The sequence below is a fragment of the Macaca fascicularis genome, chromosome 15 (genome assembly GCF_037993035.2).
Source record: "Macaca fascicularis isolate 582-1 chromosome 15, T2T-MFA8v1.1".
In the NCBI taxonomy this organism is placed as follows: domain Eukaryota; kingdom Metazoa; phylum Chordata; class Mammalia; order Primates; family Cercopithecidae; genus Macaca; species Macaca fascicularis.
Window position 1 is genome coordinate 94,442,993 of NC_088389.1, and position 23,631 is coordinate 94,466,623.

Below are 23,631 nucleotides of genomic sequence, written 5' to 3' on the forward strand. Positions count from 1 at the left end.
TGCTTTAGCAAGTGAAGAGGTAGTCGGTGTTCAGGATGTTGTGGGAATGCAAATGATTTGATTTTGAGGCATGGCTGTTTCTTTTTCAGTGTGCCCCTCACTCTGAACAAGCTCATGCTTTCACTCAATCAAAACCTACTTATCACAGCCATTCTCCAGGTTCCTATCCGAATCTCAGTATGGTAGATCAAAGTCCATAATAATTTCTATTTATAAATGCCAAAACAGTCATTAAGATTATCTAAGGACATCACTTCCATAGGTAATTTAAAGGATTTATTTTCAGGTAGAGCAGTATTTAAAGCATATGCCTTCTCCAGTCTTTCTGGGTCAAAGAATAATGAGCAGAGTCTACCCTGCGTTTGGTGGTCTTTGGTCTTATGATTTGGGGAGGCACCATGGATGAACAGCTTTAAATGTAAAGATCAATGTAAACAGAAATTTTGGAATTATACCTTGTGCCTGGTACAGCAGCAGACTCCCCTGATGAATTTCAAGTTAAATACTGTTACCTAAAATGTGCTGTACCTCAGAAAACGGAATTCCATGTGAAAAACTGTAGCATACAGGTATATACAAGAAAGCTTACGTTCTTGCATTGAGAAGACGTTCTTTCCCCATTTTATTACCCTGATAGAGGAGCATTATTCTTTATTCAGTGGAGATGACTGGCAGCAGGGCCCCTCCTGTTATACTGGTCACTGGCATAATATATGGTCAGCCTATTCCCAAACTTTCAGTTCCTCTGACTCTCCCCAGCAACTTAGTTCCTCTGCCCTCTCTCATGCCATGTTAGGTTGTAAACAGAAATAAGCATGGGGCTATGTCCCATTCTTCCTTTTCTATGAGCATCTTAGATATGCCTACCTTTTAAGTGTTTCCTCTTTAAGCAAGTTCTTGGCTTTTTCTCTGAATGCTAAAAGACAGGGAGTAGTGGGAAACACATAAAGATCTTTTGAGGGGTGGAGGGAGAGGAGAGAAAAGACAAGTATCATAATCTCTTTTCCCACTACCCGATCCACAAATATGGATAGAGATAATAAAGAGAAAATAAAGTAAAAAAGCTTACCAAGAAAATCAGGATTAAGAAGAAATCGTCCCAACTATGGCAACAGATCTTCAGGGAATAAACTAGAAAAACCTATGTCTTGAACTTTAAAAATACTGTTTAAAATCTACCTCAGGAAAAGGACTAGGATTAGTACATGGCCTGTCTGCATGTATATTTACAGAATGAACATCATGTTTCTTTCTCAAAGTTCAGTTTACAAGTGGTATGTTGATTTAGGGATTACCACAAAACACAAATCTTATTGATACCAACTTTTAACAGCAACAGTATAACCACCTCAGCTTGGTTTCTTTGCAGTTGTCCTGGAGACATAAACAATTGTTGAATAAATATGCAATAGAGGGTTTTTTGCTTTCCCTAATATGGCTGTGTTCAGTAATGGCCAGCGTGTGCTCCAGCCTAGCAGCACATCAAGATGGTGGGACACCTGAAATCCCAAAGGAAGCCTGAAATGCCTAAGAGGGACAAGCGGGATGGCTGCTGGTTTAGGTTGGCATCATCGAATGTGGAAACCTTCAGACCTCCTGGTGCCATCATCAATGAGATGGTGTCATCGTTGACTCCACAGTAAAAAGAGGACCGGAGCATTATGGGGTGAGAGCCAGCAATAGTCCACGATGCTGTACTGCATGTAGCCCAGAAAAAAGCCAAAAACCACGTCGGTGACATTGTGCCGCCCCAGCATGACCCTGGAGAGGCCCAAGACGAAGGCCCACAGAACCACCAGCACCCTCAGTGGAATGGCCAGTACCAGGTGGTTCAGGATGAACCTCGACATCAGGGCAGCCCTTGTGGCATGGCCCGACGGGAAGGAGTACTTGTCCACCGAGAGAGTGACAAACATGTCCATCTGGTTGTGGGCCGGGCGGCGCCTGCGGACCAGCCCTTTGATCAAGGCCACCAGCAGCAGGTCCAACAGCAGGGCGAAGAGCAGGTTCATCAGCACCTCGCGCCCGGCCCAGCTGTCGCTCCTGCACAGGCAGTAGAGGGTGCCCAGCAGCCAGGGGATGCCATGTCCCGAGATCTCCAGCAGCTTCATAAGGGGTCGCACGCTGCCCCACGACGAGCTCTCTCCCGCGCACACCCCCAACTTCTTGGACAGCCACAGGTCGATGGCCAGCAGGGAGCGCAGGGCTATGCCCAGGAAGGACGGATTCAAGTCCATGCGGTCCTCCTCGGGCAGCGGAGGCGGGGGCGCCTGGGAGGGGCCCGCCGCGGCCAGGGGGAAGGAGCCGCGGCGGTGCACTGGGCTCTCCGAGGCACGGAGCCGGGCGCAGGTGGGGTCCACGCCGGTAGCGCGGCTGCTGAGCAGGGACTGGAACTCAAACCTGCTGCCGCCGCCACCGCCGCCATGGGCTGGGCTGCCGGGGCTGCTGCTGCTGCTGCTCGAAGCGGAGACGCCCAGCGGCCGTCCCTCGACGCTCCTCCGGGGACTTGGCATCGCGGATGGCGGCCCGGACCCCGGTACCAGGCCGGACTAAACAGAGGCTTCCCGGCCCTGCAGCCTCTTCCGCTTCCGCACTACCATCCTGGAGGGGCGGGGAGAGGAGCCGGCGAGAGCGCGATTGTGACACCTGGTGGAGACGTGTGAGGGAATTGGAATTTCCAATGTGAGGAGAGCAGAGGGGAGGACGTTGGCGCTGGGAGGTACAGGTGAGGGAATGAGGTGATGGGGAAAATGTCAGTGTTTGTAGGAACTTAAAAGAAATAGAGCCCCGTGTAACAAAACAAAGGAAAGCCTGTTTTCTCTCTCTTGTTTGTTTTCTTTCTTTTTAAGATTTCTTGCCCAGGGGTGTTCCTGCCTGGCAAGCAAGATGTGTACCTCGGGGTCTACCTCCTGAATCAGTACCTGGAGACAAACAGCTTTCCCTCTGCGTTCCCCATTATGATTCAGCAGAGCATGAGATTTGAAAAGGTGATCTTGACTTTCTCATTGGCTTTTGTTGTCTGAAGGTAACCTAAAAGTTCTTATAAAGAACACACGTCTTACAGCATTATTTTGTAAATTTCCTTCAAAAAAATTATCCAAAAGCACTTCAGCACAGTACAAAACCGCAGTCGGCCTTGAAGCAAAACCACAGTTGGAAGACTTGCTTTTGTAATGCAGGTCTGAGCCAAGTTCTGTCCATCTAGTGCTAAATACCTATTCTTGGAACTCCCATGGCATTTTTTAACTAGAGCAAGGAGAGCATTTCTGAATGTTTTTGGAGGTGTTAGAGGTAGTTGCATTATATTTATGAAAGGGATTATTAATAAACTGTGGACCTTAGAAAAAACTGTATTAGACCAAGAAAAATAATGAAAAAAATGAAATTAGTTAAATCCTGTAATTAAAATCCTGTAACAAAATAAAAAGGCTGTTCAGATTTACTGTTTCCTCAGCTCACACCTGGTTTACTTAGCTACAGTGATAAAAGCTAGATTCCATTCTGGTGAATAACATGGTGATATAAATAATCACAACATTACCAGCCCTCTTCCCACCAAATTATTTCATAGAATATTGATGTTATTACTATGTCATCACTGACAATCTCTTAACATTTTTGTTTTGGAATTTAGAGATGGAATCAGTTTTAACCTTAATAAGTCTAATGATGTTGCCCCAAACAATATCACTAAGGGAGATCTGGGGAGAAGGAAGGCTACAGAGTAGAGCATGTCATTTTTAAAGGTCTGGAAATTGAGGCCCAGAAAGTGACCTATCTGTTTCAACCTGAGGTTGAGAGAGATGAAGATCAATTTTCTGAAGGGCTAAGATTGTATGTAATATTTTTATAAATCACAACCTATTAATTTAAATGAAGAATGTACCAAACTGGCTGGATAAAAGAAGAGAGAAATAAATGGCTATAACCTTGGTACATATAATCAGAATCTAAAGGAACTTAGTTCTCCCATTTAGATGTTGGAAGTGGTAAAAAAGAGCCTGGCACGGTGGCTCACGCCTGTAATCCCAGCACTTTGGGAGGCCGAGGCAGGCGGATCACGAGGTCAGGAGATGGAGACCATCCTGGCTAATACGGTGAAGCCCCGTCTCTACTAAAAATAAAAAAAATTAGCCGGGCATGGTGGTGGGCATCTGTAGTCCCAGCTACTTGGGAAGCTGAGGCAGGAGAATGGCATGAACCTGAGAGGCAGAGCTTGCAGTGAGCCGAGATCATGCCACTGCACTCCAGCCTGGGAGACAGAGACAGACTCTGTCTCAAAAAAAAAAAAAAAAAAAAAAAAAAAAGTGGTAAAAAGTTGATGGTAAAAAGTTGGTGGTAAAAATGCAGTCTTCCCCTCCCCCCCAATAATTTTCTTTTTTCTTTTTTTTTTTTTTTTGGAGACAGAGTATTGCTCTGCCATCCAGGCTGGAGTGCAGTGGCAAGACCTTGGGGCACTGCACCCTCTGCCTCCCAGGTTCAGGCGTCTGCCACCACACCAGGCTAATTTTTGTATTTTTAGTAGAGACAGGGTTTCACCATGTTGGTCAGGCTGGTCTCAAACTCCTGGCCTCAAGTGATCTGCCCACCTTAGCCTCCCAAAGTGCTGGGATTACCGCATGAGCCACTGCGTCTGGCCTGTAAAAGCCTTTAAAAATATTTTTATAAGAAGCCCTAAGATAGAAAATCATAGAAGCACACGACTAGATAACTCCAACCTCCTTGATTTGTCAAAGAGAAGAGTGAGCCTGAGTCACATTTCAGATGCCACTTCTGCTCTGTTGAAAAGCTGTACATTTGAGATTACTAGTCAAACAAATCATGGAACCATTTTTTCATTTTATAAAATTCACTCAATTAATTGTCCTCTTGCATGAGTTGTTTGGGTTCATATTCCTTTCTTCCTGTTGGTTTTAGCTTCCTTGTATCTGTTCCCTTCTCTAGCTGCAACTACTTTCAGCAGGTGGTGAAAATTTTCTCTTCCTTGGATCTTCTGTTTAATTCAAAGTGGAATTTTCTGAGGCATTTGGGTAAACAAATTACTCATAAGAATATATGAGCCATTGTTCAAGCAGTTCATGTTGATCATTTACTCCCCAAGATCATACTTGAGAAAATCCTTAGATATGGATGTTAGTTTCTTAGAGCTGCTATACAGAAGTACCACAAATGGAGTGGCTTAAACAACAGAAACATGGTTTTGCTGTTCTGGAGGCTATAATTCTTGAAATCAGAGTGTCAGCAGGGACATATTCCTTTTAAAGGCACTAGGGAAAGACCTATTCCAGGCCTCTCTCCTAGTTTCTGGTATAGTTCCTTGGCTTGTGGCAGTGTAATTCCAATATTTACATGGCATTCACTCTGTGTGTGTACTGTTAAAAAAGACTGGGGTGGGGGAAGTCATTAGGCTGGGGCGGCTCCAGTGCTTTAAATTCCTGCGTAAGCAAACTGAAGCCCAATGTAAACAGTGAAACTATAGACTTTTACCAAACGGATGCCACCAATGAACTTCTAACTGGAGATTTTACCAATAAGAAATTGCCAACTAACCTTTAACTAGAGACTTTACCTATCAGAAACTGCCAATGATCTCTAACTAGGGTCTTTCTACTCCAACCAATTAAATGTATTTTCTTTGTCTTATTTTCATGTCAGCCTGTAAAAGCTTGCTGTCCATAATGCAGCAGTGGAGGTCTCTGAACCTCTTTTAGTTCTGAGTGCTGCCCAGTTTATGAATCGTTCCTTGCTTAAATAAATTTAATTTTGCCTAAAGTTTTTTTTCTTTTCTTTTCTTTTTTTTTAAAAACAGTTTCTGTGCTCAAATTTCCACCCCTCCTCAGGACACCAGTCTTATCAGAGGCCTACCTTATCCCAGTATGACCTTATTCTAACTTAAGTAATTTTATTTGCAGTGACCTTATGTGCAAACTAAGGTCATATTCTGAGATACTGGGTTTAAGACTTCATCCCATGAATTTTTGGGGGGACACAATTCAGCCCATAACAATGGGTAAAACGAAAGGATTATTAAAATAATTTAGGCAAAAAAACTCACTTACCCACATTTGCTTGATAAATCCAGTCAGTAGGACAAAAATTGATTATATGAGACACTTTCATTTTTGTTTAAGTTTAAATACCATTTAAATCAGAACTTTGAAGCCTGAAATCAAGCTCTGCTGAAAACGTTTTGTTTTTCTTAGGGCCTAGAACTTAGGGGGAAAGGCATGGTGTACCTTTATTTCAATCCCATCCCAGGCCCTTTTATTTCAAGAACAAAATATAAAGATTTGGCAATGGCTAGATAGATATTACAATGTTTTTCTTGTGCTTCAAGATACACTTAAAACTTTTGAGACTCTCCTCTCTTTCTTTTCTTATTCTATGTGAGTGTAGCTGCTAGTACTTAGCTTTTGTTTTGTGTTACGCATAGGTAAAATTTCTTTTTATGTTCCTTTTCAGCACAACCAATTGCTTGGGAAGAGAAACCATTCATTCAGTTAACATTTAAAGAGTATCTGTTGTATACAGAATGTTTTGCTAGGTAGTCAAACAAGACTCTTTGAGGTTGATTCAAGATGGGCTTTTAGCACAAACAGTAGAGCTAGGTCAAGTTGATGACATTTTTAGCATGTGGTAGATTTATCTAATTGAGATTTTTTTGCACTTATTGTTGTGTTAACCTTCATTTATTCTATAATCAATTGTTGAACTTTTAATCAGACACTTATTAAAGGTACATCTGCTGAGTTCTAAAATGTTATGTGACTGGATTTCACATATGTTAATTACTTGGAAGAATTTAATTTACCCTTCCTCTCTCTTTCTTTCCTTCCTTCCTTCCTTCCTTCCTTCTCTCTCTCTCTCTCTCTTTCTTTCTTTCTTTCTTTCTGTCTCTCTCTCTCTTTCTTTTTCTTCTCTTCTCTTCTCTTCTCTTCTCTTTTCTTTTCTTTTCTTTTCTTTTCTTTTCTTTTCTTTTCTTTTCTTTTCTTTTCTTTTCTTTTCTTTTCTTTTCTTTCTCAGGGTCTCACTGTTTCTCCCATGCTGGAATGTGGTGATGCCATCTTAGCTCACTGCAACCTCTATCTCCTGGGCTCAAATGATCCTCCAGCCTCAGCCCCGCAAGTGGCTGGGAATACAGGCAAAAGCCACCAAGCCAAGCTATCTTTTGTATTTTTTGTAGAGAGAAGATTTCACCATGTTGCTGGTCTCAAACTCCTGAGCTAAAGCAATACACCCACCTTGGCCTCCCAAAGTGCTAGGATTACAGGTGTGAGCTACTGCACCTGGCATTTACAGTTTCTATATGCACTTACTAATACAACTTTGAAAATTTATTTTCTCCATTTTTCTCTGCAGGTATTTGAAAGTGCAGTGGATCCTGAAGCTGTAGTAGACCTTTTGGAAAGTAGGTACTCTGAAAAACAAAACAAAAAACCAAAAGACTATTGTGTGTAATTCACAGATTTAAAAGTCTGCTCTTTTCTAGACTGTGATATGTTCATGTTTGGTAAATATTTATTTCAAGACAGCCTATGTAAAATTTGAATCACATTTTTGATTCTGCTACATACCCTTTCTAAATATAAATGGGCTTGGCTGGGCACGGTGGCTCACGTCTGTAATCCCAGCACTTTGGGAGGCCGAGGTGGGTGGATCATTTGAGGTCAGGAGTTTGAGACCAGCCTGGCCGGCATGGTGAAACCCCATCTCTACCAAAAATACAACAAAATTAGCCGGATGTGGTGGCACATGCCTGTAGTCCCAGCTACCTAGGAGGCTGAGGTAGGAGAGTCACTTGAACCCAGGAGGTGGAGTTTGTGTGAGCCGAGATCATGCCATTGCACTTCAGCCTGGGTGGCAGAGGAAGACTCCATCTAAAAAAGAAAAAAAAAAAAAACAGCTAGATATAGATGGGTTTTGATGGGGATGGTATGATTCTGTTTGGTTGTTTATTTCTAAAAATTGTTTTTGTGTATTTCATTAAGTTAGAATATTTTTATCACTACAAAAAGCAGCTCTATGCCCATTAGCAATCACTCCCTATTCCCCAGCAACCCTCCTAGCTATCAGTAACCACTAATCTTTCCATCTCTATAGATTTGCTTATTCCGGATATTTCATATGAATGAGGTTATGCAACATGTGCTTCTTTGTGATTGACTTCTTAGTGTAATGTTTTCAAGGTTCATCCATATTATAGCATGTGCCAGAACTTAAGTTTTTGTTTGGCCAAATGGTATTCTATTGGATGAATATATCACATTTTGTTTTTCTAGTCATCATTGATGGACATTTGTATTGTTTCCACTTTTAGGCTATGATGAATAATGATGCTGTGAATATTTGTGTGTAAGTTTTTGTGTGAACGTATGTTTTAATGCCTCTTGGGTATACCTAGGAGTGAAATTGCTGGGTCACATTGATACAGGAGTGCTGGGAAGAGAGATAGTGGTACCTTTAAATAATATGGAAGGAGGAAGTGCTGGGTAGAGGAAGGGTGTGATCCCTGGCTAGGGCTCCATCCCCACGGACCTAGGTGAGGACAGGCACTCCTGCTTTCCCGCCCAAATATTGCATTTCCCAAGACCATCCTGGCCCACCACGCCCCCATCCTGTGCCTATAAAAACCCGAGACCCTAGCAAGGCAGAGACAGAAGCGACTGGACATCGAGAGGAGCACATTGGCACTAGCAGAACGACACGGAGTTTGGCTGGGGCGGTTGGAGGAGAGCTGGGGCCGCCAAGCGGCCCAACTCCAGGGGAAAACCATCTCCCTTCTGGCTCCCCCATCTGCTGAAAGCTACTTCCACTCAATAAAACCTCACACTCATTCTCCAAGCCCATGTGTGATCCGATTCTTCCAGTACACCGAGGCAAGAAACCCGGGGATACAGAAAGCCCCTATGTCCTTGCAACAGGGTAGAGGGTCTAACTGAGCTGACTAACACAAGCTGCCTATAGACGGTAAACTAAAAGAGCACCCTGTAACACACACCCACTGGGGCTTCAGGAGCTGTAAACATTCACCCCTAGATACTGCCATGGGATTGGAACCCCACAGCCTGTCCCCCTCTGTCTGCTCCTCTAGAGGTTTGAGCAGCGGAGCACCGAAGAAGCAAGCCACACCCGCATCGCACGTCCTGAGAAGGGGAAAAGGGAGCTTTTCCCGTTTCAATATGGTAACTGTATGTTTAACCTTTTAAGGAAGTTTCACATTATTTACCAAAGCAGCTGAATCATTTTACATCCCACCAGCAATGTATGAGGGTTCCATTTTCCCACATCCTGGCCAACACTTGTTATTATCTGTCATTTTGATTGGTAGTCATCTTTGTGGGTGTGAAGTGGTATCTCATCATTGTTTTGATTTGCATTTCCCTGATGGCTAATGATGTTGAACATTTTTTCGTGAGATAATTGGCCATTTGTGTATTTTCTTTGGGGGAAATGTCTATTCAGATCTTTGCCTACTTTTTAATGGGATCATTTGTCTTTATTTTTTTGTTTATTTTGAGACAGGGTCTCGCTCTGTCACCTAGCCTGGAGTGCAGTGGCACGATCATAGCTTACTGCAGCCTCAACTTTCTGGGCTCAAGCGATCCTCCCACCTCAGCCTCTGAAGCAGTTGGGACTACAGGCACACAGCACCATGCCTAGCTAGTTTTGTTTTTGTTTTTGTTTTGTAGAGACAGGATGTCATCCTGGGTAGAAGTCAGAATGGGAGCAGGCTAGGTCTCAGGCTGACATACCAGGTAGATTAAAGAGTTTGAAATTAGGCAAAGAGTGAGTCAGTACCTACAGAGGTAGCATAGATTAAGGTAGTCACTGAGCAAGTATGTGTCTCAGGAAGCCATCAAGGTAATTGGGTATAAAAAATGATGCCTTTGGCATTTGGCCTTTTAAAAAGTAGATTCAATACCCAAGTTGATTTACTGCATTTATATTTCTACCTGAATCTTAAAAAACAGGAAGGTGAAACATCTCTCTGAGATGGGTCACATCTGTAAGAGCACTGATTCTCTCAAGCCTCTTTAAATTCAGAAAAAAAATCCAGCATTTCAAATGATCCTGCAAGAATTGGGATATTTTCATTTCATTTCCCAGTATTAACCCTGGGAGGTAGAATGAAGCATAAAAGAACATAAGAACAGTTCTCTAGGTCACTCATTAATGATTTCCTTTTGTCCTTGATATTTAAAGCAAGTGTGAATTACGTGATGCCATTCCAGAAGGCAATTAAAAGGTGTAGTTATTTTATCAAGCATCCTAATTAACTTGCTCTATGGAAGAATAGGATTTTTCAATGAAGTATCTTGCGGATAAGAGGACAGGCCCTGAGAACACACTACTTGGGTTCCAATATAACCCTGTTACTGTTAGCCAGTCTGACCTTGCCCACATTACTATAGTTTCCTCTTTGAGGTTTAGTTTCTTCATTCATAAAAATGAGGATAGCCATTGCATTGGACTCATAGAGTCACGATGAGAATTAATTGACTGCATAGAATTTAGAGCCTGACCATAATCAAAAAATCAAAAATAGTAGATGTTGGCATAGATGTGGTGAACAGGTAACACTTCTACACTGCTGATGGGAATGTAAACTAGTATAACCACTATGGAAAACAGTGTAGAGACGCCTTAAAGAACTAGAAGTAGAACTACCATTTGATCCAGCAATCCCACTACTGGGGTATCTGTCTACCCAGAGGAAAAGAGGTCATTTTATGAAAAAAATACTTGCACACGCATGTTTATAGCAGCACAATTTGCAATTGCAAAAATGTGGGACGAATCCAAATGCCCATCAATCAACGAGTGGATATAGAAACTGTGGTGTATGTGTGTGTACATATATATATACATATATATATATTCCATTATATATATGTATGATGGAATACTAGTCAACCATTAAAAGGAATGAATTAATGGCATTAGCAATGACCTGGATGAAATTAGAGACTATTATTCTAAGTGAAGTAATTCAGGAATGGAAAATCAAACATCGTATGTTCTCACTTATAAGTGGGAGCTAAGCTATGAGGATGCAAAGGCAAAAGAATGACACAATGGACTTTGGGGACTCGGGAAAAGATTGGGAAGGGAGTGAGGGATAAAAGACTACAAATAGGGTGCAGTGTATACTGCTTAGGTAATGAGTGCACCAAAATCTCACAAATCACCACTAAATAACTTATAATCAAATACCACTTGTTCCCCAATAACCTGTGGAAATTAAAAATTAAAAAGAAAGAATTTAGAGGCTGAATCAAACTAAGTGCTTAAATTACCATCAGGGTGTGGCAAATATATATTCCCTCCTCTCATTTTGAAAACCTAAAGTGTCAGGCTGTCTTGGCTTTTAAGTTTCTTGGCATTTAAAGTTTTGTCATATAAATTCAAAATTTTTTCATAAATCTACAAAGTTAGAATTTTACTTTTGTTGTCTATTTAAAATGTTTTCATGTCTGGGCACAGTGGCTTACATCTGTAATCCCAACACTTTGGGAGGCTGAGGTGGGCAAATCACCTGAGGTTAAGAGTTTGAGACCAGCCTGGCCAACATGGTGAAACTCCATCTCTACTAAAAATACAAAAAGTAGCGGGGCATTGTGGTACGTGCCGGTAGTCCCAGCTACTTGGGAGGCTGAGGCAGGAGAATCACATGAACCTGCAAGGTAGAGGTTGCAGTGACCCAAGATCGCACCACTGCACTCCACCCTGGGTGACAGAGCGAGACCCTAATTCAAACAAAACAAAAACAAATAACTAAAATGTTTTCACTTGTTATGTTATTTTGTGAGAATTATCTTCATTGATTTTTTTACTTGTTATAATTGCACCAACCTAATATATCATTTAAGTTATCTTAAAGATCTGAACTTTATTCTTGTCCTTATTTTAATTTTATTCTTGTCATTGTACATAGGCTCGCTATTTCTAAATATATTTTGAACTCAAGAAAATTTAAAAAGTTTATATATATATATTTTTTTTTCTTTTTAAGATGGAGTCTCACTCCATTACCGAGGCTGAAGTGCAGTGGCACAATCTTGGCTCATTGCAGCCTCCACCTCCCGGGTTCAAACAATTTTCCTGCCTCAGCCTCCTGAGTAGCTGGGATTACAGGCATCTGCCATCATCCCCGGCTAGTTTTTGTATTTTTAGTAGAGACTAAAATACATGTTTAGTAGAGACTAAAATACGTTCACCATGTTGGCCAGGCTGGTCTCGAACTCCTGACCTCAGGTGATCCACCTGCCTTGGCCTCCCAAAGTGCTGGGATTATAGGCGCGAGCCGCCATGCCTGGCCTTACAAAGTTATATTTTATGTTTAATTTGTATAGTCATATTGCACACTATTTTAAGCAAGATAAACTTTTGTACATTAATGGATAACAAGTGGATTTTGAATATTTAAGATGAAAATTGCATTGTTATTTTAGAGCTCTATGTATATATACACTTATTTATTGTATGCACTTTTAGGAGACAAATATTGCATCTTTTTTTTTTTAATACTTTTCAGGAGGTGAAGTACTATTTTTTTTTTAACTTTTAGGTTTAGGGGTACATGTGCAGGTTTGTTATATAGGTGAACCCGTGTCATGGGGATTTGTTGTAGAGATTGTCACCCAGGTATTAAGTCTAGTATCCAATAGTTATTTTTTCTGATCCTCTTTCTTCTCCCACCCTCCACCCTCAAGTAGGCCCCAGTGTGTATTGGTCCCCTCTGTGTGTCCATGAGTTCTCATCATTTAACTCCCATTTTTAAGTGAGAACATGCTGCATTTGGTTTTCTGTTTCTGTGTTAGTTTGATAATGACCTCCAGATCCTTCAAAAGACATGAACCCTTGTTCTTTTTTATGGCTAGTGAAATGCTATTTTTATAATTCTGTTACTCTCATTACACTCTCTTGATTGATTAATTCTAGAAATACCTGATTTGATGTTGGTTTGGAGTTATTTTTAATTATTATTTTTATTATTATTACTATTAAATGGATTTTATAACAGTTGAAAACTTAATAATTATTGAAAGACTGTGGCAATTTTTGGAAGTATTAAAATCTCATTTTTTCCTTTTTAGGCTTCCTAACCAGGTTTGAATTAATACAGCTAGTTCCTCCAGGTAATGTGCCAGTAAATACATTTCTAAATTAGCTTAATATAATTTTAAAATAAATTTGGCCTGAAAAAATGGGTACTGTACTTAAGAGTTGTGTTTTAAAATAACACATAACTTTATATATCTATAAGTTTATATAACACATGCCTTTTTTCTGCCAATCTATTAAATTTTGTCTATTTTCAGAATAATAACTTTATGGTGTTTGGTGGCAGGGAGCATAACTTAAACAGACTCCTTGTCTTTCCATTTTTTAATAACTTTATTTAATTATTAAATAATTTTTCAGTCCTGGCTTAGCTGATTTCAAGTTTTGACCTTTGGCTGTGTTCTAATCTGTGGGGGGTGTGTGTGTGTGTGTGTGTGTGTGTGTGTGTGTGTGTGTGTGTGTGAGAGAGAGAGAGAGAGAGAGAGAGAAACCCTAAGACATTTTCTTTGTTAGTTGCTGGAACAAGGTTGGTAAACTGTAGTCCCTAGCCAAATCCAGCCTGTAGGCCATTGTTGTATGGCCCATGAACTAGAAATGGTTTCCACATTTTTTATTGCAATTTAAATCATATACAATTCATCATTTTCAAATGTACAATTCAGTTGGTTTTAGTATGTTCATAAGATTGGACTGCCATCACCACTAATTCCAGAACATTTTTATTACCCCAAAAAGAAATTCTGTGTTTATTAGCAATCATTTCCCATTCCTTCCTCCTCCAGGCCCTGGCCACCACTAATTGTGTCTCTGTTGATTTTCTCATTCTAGATATTTCATATAAATAGAAGCCTACAATATGTGACCTTTTATGTCTGGTTTCTTTCACTTAGCATAATGTTTTCATGGTTCAGCCATGTTGTAGCATGTGTCAGATTTTAATTCCTTTTTGTGCCTGAATAATATTCTTCTATATGGATTGGGTAATGAGGGCTCTGCCATTATGAATAGGTTGATCTATTCATGGATTAATGTATTGATGGGTTATCATGGGAGTCAGACTGTTGGCTTTATAAGAGTAGGAAGAGAGACCTGAGCTACCATGCTCAGCACCCTCACTATGTGATGCCCTGTGTCACCTGCCTACTCAGCAGAGTCCCCACCAGCAAGAAGGCCCTCACCAGACACAGCCCCTCAACCTTGGACTTCTCAGCCTCCATAACTGCAATAAATAAATAGCTTTTTAAAAATAAATTACCCAGTTTCAGGTATTCTGTTACAAGCAACAGAAAATAGACTAAGACATTTCTGCTTTTTGGATGTTTATAAATAATGTTGTTTTGAATACTTGTGTACAAATTGTTGTATATTTGCTTTTAGTTCTTCTGTGTATATACCTAGCGAATGGAGTATATGATAACTGTTTAACTTTGTGAGGAACTGCCAAACTATTTTTGGTTTTTACATTTTTAAATGGTTGGAAAGAATTTTTGAAATGAATATTTAGTGATGTGAAAATTATATGAAATTCAAATTTCATTATTCCTAAATACAGGTCTTTTTGGAACATAGCCATACTCATTCGTTTAAGTAGTATTTATAGCCACTTTTGCAGAGCAATGACAGAGGTGAGTAGTTTTGAACAGATGGCCTACAAAGCCTAAAACATTTAGCTGTCTGACCCTTTACAGAAAGAGTCTGTGACCCCTGTGCTAGAATCATGAGATTCTAGGAGGAAGCTCTTCTGTGGTACTTTTGCTTTGCAGTATGTCTTGAGTGACATAAGACCTGAGCTGGTGAGAGAGGTTAGGACCTGCCACTCAGTGGCACCAATTCTCATAAATAGTCTTTCAGTATAGCTATCTAGTGATTTTAGGGTTGTTGGCATAGAAGTGCGTGTGCGTGCGCGCTTCTGTGTGTGTCTGTGAGAGAGAGAACACTGAAAACTCAGAAAATTCTCTTCTGATCTTTGTTATTACACATTTCTGCTTTTTTTTCTTTCTGAAAATGAAAATAGCTTCATAATTTTTACTTGTAAAAATTACGTAATCCTGAGAGAACCTTTATTTATATTTTGGTGAACATATTTCTTGATATTTCTCTGTAGATAGAAGAATACATAGATATGGAATTTTTGCATAGCATCACGTACTTTTTTTTCTGTTATTAGCTTTCCCCATTGTATGTCACTGTTATATTGTTGTTTAATTTTTTTAAATTTAATTTTATTTTTTATATGTATCTTTTGAGACAAGATCTCACTCTGTCACTCAGACTGAATGCAGTGGTATGACCTCCTGGGCTTGAGCAATTCTCCTGCCTCAGCCTCTCAATAGCTGAAACTACAGACATGCACCATGCCCAGCTAAATTTTTATTATTAGTTGTATTTTTTGTAGAGCTGGGATTTCACTGTGTTGCCTAGGCTGGTCTCAAACTCCTGGATGCAAGCAATCCTCCCACATTGGCCACCCAAAATGCTGGCATTAAAGGTGTGATCCACCATGCCTTGCCTATGTTGTCATTTCTAAAAGCATAAATCTACATTTTAAAAAAAATTTAGTTTTTTATTTTTGAGACAGAGTCCAGCTCTGTTGCCCAGGCTAGAGTGCAGTGATGCAACCTCAGCTCACTGTTCCATCCGCCTCCTGGGTTCAAGTGATTCTCCTGCCTCAGTCTCCTGAATAGCTGGAATTATGGGCACCTGCCAACACGTCCAGCTAATTTTTGTGTATTTTTTGTAGAGTCGGGGTTTCACCATGTTGGCCAGGCTGGTGTCGAACTCCTGACCTCAGGTGATCTGCCTGCCTCGGCCTCTCAAAGTGCTGGGATTACAGATGTGAGCCACTGCCCCCAGCCTACATCATTATTTTGATAGCTATAAATAATTTTATTAATTTATGTATGTGTGTTTTATAGGTCTCTAAACAGTATTTCCATAGTATTTTGAGTTTTACTTTTCTTACTTTACATTGTTACCTATAGTTTACTTGTCATTTTCAATAGCTATGTATTTTTCCATAGTGGTGGTGTTATCCATAAATTGTTGAGCATTTAGATTTTCTTTTCTTTCACATATTTCTTGGTATATTTACAAATAATAGAATTCTTAGATTGAACCATGCCTTTTAAACTGGGGTAAGCTGATCCCCAATAAGGTTCCAATACTTCTACTGCATCCAGGAGTGCATGGCATTCCCATTCCCCATATCCTAGTTAATGCTGGATACTGTCAATTGGATTTGTTGTGTTTGCAAAGTATGTCATGGCTCACGCTTATAATCCCAGCACTTTGGGAGGCTGAGGCGGGCAGATCATGAAGTCAGGAGTTCGAGACCAGCGTGGCCAACATAGTGAAACCCTGTTTCTACTGAAAATACAAAAATTAGCTGAGCATGATGGCAGGTGCCTGTAATCCGAGCTACTCGGGAGGCTGAGGCAGGAGAACTGCTTGAACCCAGGAGGCAGAGATTGCAATGAGCTAAGATCGTACCACTACACTCCAGCCTGGGCGACAGAGCCAGACTCTGTATAAATAAATAAGTAGATAAAAATATATTTTATCCTATTTTATGATCTATCTCCTTTTTAGATATGACTGTGACAACCTTAAATTTAAAACTTCTTAAAATTTTTCATTTTCCCATATTATGATTTGTTTTCTTTCTTTCCTTCTGTATCAAGTGACTGTCACTGTCCTTTGATTACTTATGGAGTAATGTCTGACATAAATGTTGTATTTTGGTATAGATTCTTATTTTTAACAAAGTTTTAAATCAGTTATGCTTAAAACAGTTACATTTTCCCTGTTTTGTTGTGTTATTTTGATGTTTTATGGTGTGTGCTTTTCTTTTTCTTTAGAGAGCATGGGAGAAGGAAGATGAGACTAGCAAATGTCTCAGCTAAAGCAGAGGGGACTGAGGAGGCTTTTGATAGGGATCGTAGTCCTGCCTGCTGTGGATATCACTGAAGCAGGTCAAGGGCCCAAGTGAAGTGCAGTGAACCCAGGAGTCTGTAGTTCTTTCTTGTGCTTCTTGGTTCTCTGGCAAAGGCTGCCGCTGGAGACAGACAAGAACCCCACTCTGTGAATTTAAAAACAGGTGCTTTTGGAGATGTCATTACCTTCATAGATAGATGGAACTGAGCAGGTGCCTCCTGCCTGCTTTTCAGAAATTCTCACTGAATGTTTTTCAGCCTAAAAGTGACAGGCTGAAATCAGGGCACTGAGTTTTTTTCCATAAGTTTTTTATTCTTATTTGACCCAATTTTATGTTCAAACATATATCACTGCTGGCAAATTATATTTTAGTATGCTGAGAAAGTAGAAGCATGCCCACTTTGGTCTTATTTAATTTTACATGGGTTTTTAAAAAGTTACCCAATACCTAAGTAATCTCAGTATAAAAAATTTAACTAACATGAAAGTATGTAAAATAAAATGTCAAAAGCCCCTTCAACAATCCCTGACAGATAATTACCATTAACAATTTGATGTGGGCCAGGTACTGTGGCTCGCGCCTGTGATCCCAGCACTTTGAGAGACAAAGGTGGGGGGATTGCTTGAGCGCAGGAGTTCAGGTACAGCCTGGGAAACATGGTGAAACCTCATCTCTACTGAAAATAAAAAAAATTAGCTGTGTGTGCTGGTGCGTGCCTGTAGTTCCAGCTACTTGGGAGGCTAGGGAGGTCACTTGAGTGGTTAGGGAGGTCACTTGAGCCAAGGAGGTTGAGGCTGCAGTGAGCTGTGATCTTGCCACTGCACTCCAGGTTGGGTGACAGAGTGAGACCCTGTCTCAACAAAACAGAACAAAACAATTTGATGTGTATCTTTTTAAACCTTCTAAAATACGTTTGGTATATTCAGCCAAACCCTAAAATATACACATATGCATGCACATACCTTATATATAGTTGGACCTTCTGATTGTCAAGTTCCACATTCATGAATTCACTAACCATGACTCGAAAATGTATTTAGGCCTATGATGGTTGTGTCTGTACTGAACATGTACAGACTTTTTCTTGTCATTAGTCCCTTAACAATACAGCATAACTATTATATAACATTTACATTATATTAGGTATTATAAGTAATCTAGAGATGATCTGAAGTATACAGGAGGATGTGCATAGGTATATGCAAATATTACACCATTTTATTTCTTATTTTAAACTTTTTATTATTATGCTCTTTTTACCTTCAACCAACTCACCCCAACTACACCATTTTATATCAGGGACGTGAGCATTCATGGATATTTTCTTATCTGCAAGGGTTCCTGAACCAACCTCCTGTGGATACTTAGGGATGACTGTATATTAAATACAGTATATATAAACATAAATATATTTAGTATTTAGTATATATAGTTGTGTGTGTATATATTTTATGGTTGGTTGAATACACTAAATGTTGGTTTTCTGGTCTCTCGAAAGACATATGACAGTCCAAGATATACCACATTTTAAAAAGTCAAGTGCAGAATATGTATTTTCAGCATATATACGCACACACACCTATATATATGTTGACTATAAATATTCTGCAACTTCCTTGTTAAAACTTAATATGTCTTGGAGTGCTATAAGTTTTTCATGTGACCAGAAGCCCATCTCTGAGAAGGTTGGGAGAATAGTTGTTTGAAAAGAATGATTGCAGAATATTCTAACTGAGTGCGTAAATACTGGTTATAACTCAAAAATTAATCAGATGCAAAATGGGAGCTGTGTTATACTTGTTTTTTTTTTTTTAATTTACAATCTCTCAATTTCAGATTGTAATTTTAGTGGAATTAAATTTGAATTGCGCAAAATAACAATTGATTTTACTTAGCTTCGGATGTAGTACAGATTGATCCATTAATTTGTTCCATATATGTTATTACAGGCATACTTTTGCACACACGATCTACACTGTGCCAGTCTTCCTAGTGTGATGCTGGTGGCACCCACCGGGCATGTAGCAGTGGCAGTGAGCCCTCGTGATCTGCTGATCCTTGATACTAGCTAATTTTTTTTTTTCTTAAAGTCTCCTGCGGACTGCGCTGTGGGGTCACATGGCCCACATTTGGGTTCTCAGGGACCAATTTCTCTGTTGGCTGAATTGTTACCTTTTCATTTAGCTGTATTTATTGCTTAATATTTTTTCTCATTGCTTTCAAACACACATACTCAAAAGACATGTTATGATCATTAAGTTAATAGTACAAATAAATTAATAATACAAGTAATGATATCCAGATGTGCATATGGCTTTACTGCTAAAGAATGAAGTCCAGTGATCTTTGCTGCCAAGAAATAAGACCCTTCCTGTTCTTCAGTTTGCAAAGGTGGGAAAAGGGAATGGACACAGGGGGGCAGCATGATCCTATTCCACAGTGAGCTTGACGCTTTCTTTTTATTAACCTCTGAGATAAATACCTTCACTTTGGGTAAGTCAGGTATATTCAGTCCAACTGTAAAAGTTTATTCTCATGGGCCCCCATTCACTTAACAGAGCTTAATTTTATACTTTTATAGCAATGCTTTTATAGCAATATTTTACACTTTTGTAGCAATGCTTTTATACTTTTATAGGCATTAGCAAGGAAGGACCTTTTGTCTCAGATAATTTGGTTTTGAATTCCTACTTTGCCATGTGGTATCACTAGCCATGTGGCATCATGACAGGTCAAACTCTCAGAGCCTCAGTTTCCTTATCTGTAAAGAGGGAATCAAATGTGATCCTGTATCTGGAAGCACACTGTCAATTCTGACATGCTCTAAAAATGTTAGATATTCCTCCAGCCAATGTTGTTATTACAATTGTTATTTCTTTTGAAGTCTAATTTGTTTCCTTTTTGGGGGAAAAGTTCATTGATGCCATTGATGATGTCACTGTCTGTGTAATGAACTCTTAAGAACACTGAGTTCTCTCAGATACTTCCCTTGACCTATAAGACTTGTTCAGCCTGTGAATATGTTTATTATTTCTAACCTAGGCTCTTGCTGTACCGTCCTCTTAATGTGCTGACATTTTCACTCTGGGTGGCAGTTTGGATTTCTAGAAAGTGACCACACCAGAGAGACTGTCTTGAGAAGCTTCATAGCCTTCTATTTATTTGTCTAACCCTGTTTCAGTCTATTTTTATTCCTGTGATTCTAAAGATAGGGTTATGAGCTCACTTTCAATTTTCTAGCCTCTTACTTTTATCTAAATTCTTGCTAAACACAGGAATAATAATTTGCAGCTATCATTTAGATGCAGTGACAAGAACTAGCCAAAAGCATATGAAAGGAAAGAGGGAAAAGGAAAGGCCTCCTGTGTAGAACGTCATCTCAGGAATCTAGGTGTTTGTTCCCGGTAGGAACATAATGATGTTTACAGAAGCCAGAGCAGTTCTGGGGCCACTGCTGGGCTGGTATCAGAGAGCAATCCTGGTAATGGTAGGCAATGTCAGGTGCTGTGCTGTGCATTATACATGGCTTTGTCATTCGTCTTCAGAGTAGTCTTAAAGGGCAGGTACAATGACAGTTTTTACATTTTCTTGAAGAGGAGACTGAAGTTAAGTAGTTTACGTAATTTGCCCAAGATCACATAGTTGGTAAGTGGTGGAGCAGGGATTTGAACCCAACCTTGCCTGACCCTAGAATTTGAATTCGTGGTGCACGTCTGTAATCCCAGCTACTCGGGAGGCTGAAGCAGGAGAATCACTTGAACCCGAGAGGCAGAGGTTGCAGTGAGCCAAGACTGAGCCATTTCGCTCCAGCCTGGGTGACAGGGCGAGATTCCATCTCAAAAAAAAAAAAAAAAAAAAAAAAAAAAAAAAGTTCTTAGCTCTATACTATAGGCTTCAGGAGAAAGTTGTCTTTTGTTGCTAGTGATAGCTGGGGAAATTGGCACATCACTTTCCATTTGCAGGTTGTACTTCAGAGTTTCTGGATGGAGGCAGAGTCTGTTTTTGACCAGCAAAGGTGGGAGGATTATGCCCATCACAGGGAGCATTGTAAGAGGAGCATTAATGAAGAAGGCCAGGATGAGACTAGTAAATGAAGCAGAGAATTAATGTTAGAATTACACCCATTGGCTGAGTGCAGTGGCTCACGCCTGTAATCCCAGCACTTTGGGAGGCTGAGGCAGGTGGATCACTTGAGGTCAGGAGTTCGACATCAGCCTGGCCAACGTGGTGAAAGCCTGTCTCTACTAAAAGTACAAAAATTAGCCAGATGTGGTGGCAGGGTGCCTGTAATCCCAGCTACTTGGGAGGCTGAGGCAAGAGAATCGCTTGAACCCAGGAGGCGGAGGTTGCAGTGAGCCCAAACTGTGCCACTGCACTCCAACCTGGGCAACAAGAGCGAGACTCCATCTCAAAAAAAAAAAAAAAAGGAATTACACCCATCTTCTGTCCTGTCTTCCTACCCTCTCTATCTCTATTCCTAGCAATTTACCGTTATGGAGCTTAATTTTTAACTATGCATTTATTTGTATAATTGTTTAATACTTATAGACTATAAGCTCCAGGAAGGCATTGATTATATTTACCTTCTTCACTAGTATACATCCAGTGTCTGTAAGTCTTACTACATAGGAGGTTCTCAATGAGTGAAGTGTTTTTTGAATATATGAATGAAAATAAATTGAAAAATGAATGAAGGGTAAGAGTTGGAAAAGCTTTTAGAGAACATTTAGTCTCTCTTCTCCTTTTTTTAATAGTATGGAAACTGAGTCTCAAAGAGGGTAACTAATGCTTATTGAGTGGCTAACGTAAGCTGGCACTTACGCTAGTTAACTTACTTTAGTCCTCATGTTCATTCATTTAAGAAGCATTTATCAGGTACCCATTATGTCCTAAGCATTGTTCCACAGGTTTAGGGGCAGCATCCAGGATGCTGCACTTCACCACTCGTCTCTGAACATCATTGAAGTTCAATTTTAAAATGTCTATCTTTAGTGATATTTCAAGGGGCTTGTTGAAGATGCTGACAGTGAGGCCCCTTTTCAGGTGTGATTGTCTTGGCTGGACCCTGTACTGATTGAACTGCTCTGAGTTCACACCTTTCTAGGGACAACCCTGCCAGCAGTAGAATAATGTACAGAAAAGACAAAGTCACTGCTTTCATGGAGCCTTGTTGGAAGCAGATCACGAATAAATACATGAACAAAAATATCAATTAGTGGTAAATCTTATGTCGAAAGTAAAATCAGGTGATGTGATGGGGAGTGTCTGGGAAGGAGTGCTCTTTTGGATTGGGTTGCCACCTTCTGATAAGATGACATTTAAACCAAGCCTGTTATTCAGTAGGAAGGAGTCAGCCCTGCAGAGACCCGGGGAGGGAACTTTACAGAGAGGAGAATGATAAGGCACAACCCTTATGTGGAGGTGAGCTTGGTGTGTTTGAGGGACAGTAAGAAGGGTAAAGGATGACAGGGAACGACGATCAAGGGGAGAGTGGCAATAAATGAATTAGGAGAGATTATTAGAAGCCTGATTATATAGAGTCTTGAAGTCTAGGGTAAGGTGCTTAGATTTTATTCTAATGCGATGAGAAGCCCATTGGAAGGTTTTAAGCAGAGAAAGGCACAGTCTGATGTATTTAAAACGTTGCAGTGTGCGGATAGTGGATTTGAGTGCAGGAGAATGGAGGCAGGGAGATCAGCTAAGGCCATGGCAGTAATGCAGGAGAGCATGCATGGTGGAAGTACATTGCTCCGGAGGGAACATCAATCCATTGTGGCTGGAGTGTGGCTGGGAGCGCACGAGTGGAAAGAAATGCTATTTATGATGAAAAATATAGAATAATTTCTTTTTGCACTTTGATTCTTTCCTCAGTAGAACTGAAACATTCGTATTAAATGGAGTTAGTAGGAGGAAGAATTTAATGCATCATATTATGTGATGTAAGGTCAATTATGTTCTACAGTTGATGTACTGAAAACGAAGCAACCCTCATCAGAATTCTTCTCATAAGTAAAGTGGCAGTCACTAAATAGCAAAACTGCCTCATTGGCTACAGTTACTTTTTTGATGGTCCTCTAGGCAGGGACCACTCTCAGTTCAGATCACTTCTGCGGCACCTGCTGTGTGGTCAAGGATGATTCAGATGGTAGCTTTCTGTCCTTCGGCTCAGTAATTGTTCATCCTATTAGACCCAAGATCTTTTGGTAATGAGTATTTTGTAGTATCCCTTTTATGATACTAAAAATATTTGTAGTTAATATAATCAACTTATACAAGTCACTGTAAAAAATTAACATAATCTGATTGTAATATAAAGTAGAAATGAAAGTGGTGTATGATAAAATGTATATGTTAATATGTAAGTGTCAAGCATAATGAAGCATTTAGATGGGACATGATTTTCAAAATATCAAACAGGTCCGGTTAAAGATCCAAACAAAACAAAATACAATTGTTCCTTGATTTACACAGTACTTGGAAAAATTCAGTGTATTTCCAAATCATGCAAAAAAAAAAAGCTTCGTCTTTACATGTAACATAGTTACATAATTATTTTCAATTACATAGTTAGTTAAGTTCTAGGCTCAGATAATTATAAAATAGTTTTTAGCCTGCAAGAATGTTTGCAAGAT

The 23,631-nt window shown here is 39.9% G+C and overlaps 1 protein-coding gene across 36 annotated transcripts in view; it reads left to right on the forward strand.

Annotated features, from left to right (window-relative positions):
- Positions 1-23,631, forward strand: part of SPATA6L (spermatogenesis associated 6 like) — a 58,998-nt gene that overhangs the window by 1,655 nt on the left and 33,712 nt on the right. For 16 of the 36 annotated variants that reach the window (XR_012424748.1, XR_012424749.1, XR_012424741.1 and 13 more), the window contains exons 3-5: positions 2,850-2,987; positions 7,360-7,408; positions 13,098-13,139. Coding sequence is in view for 18 of the 36 variants with exons in the window: in XM_005581798.5 (XP_005581855.2) it covers positions 2,850-2,987; positions 7,360-7,408; positions 13,098-13,139 (229 nt within the window). In the remaining 18 variants the exon portion in view is untranslated. Of the gene's footprint in view, positions 1-1,446; positions 2,726-2,849; positions 2,988-7,359; positions 7,409-13,097; positions 13,140-23,631 lie in introns of those variants that run through there. The other 20 variants (XR_012424752.1, XR_012424747.1, XR_012424738.1 and 17 more) reach the window with 4 other exon arrangements.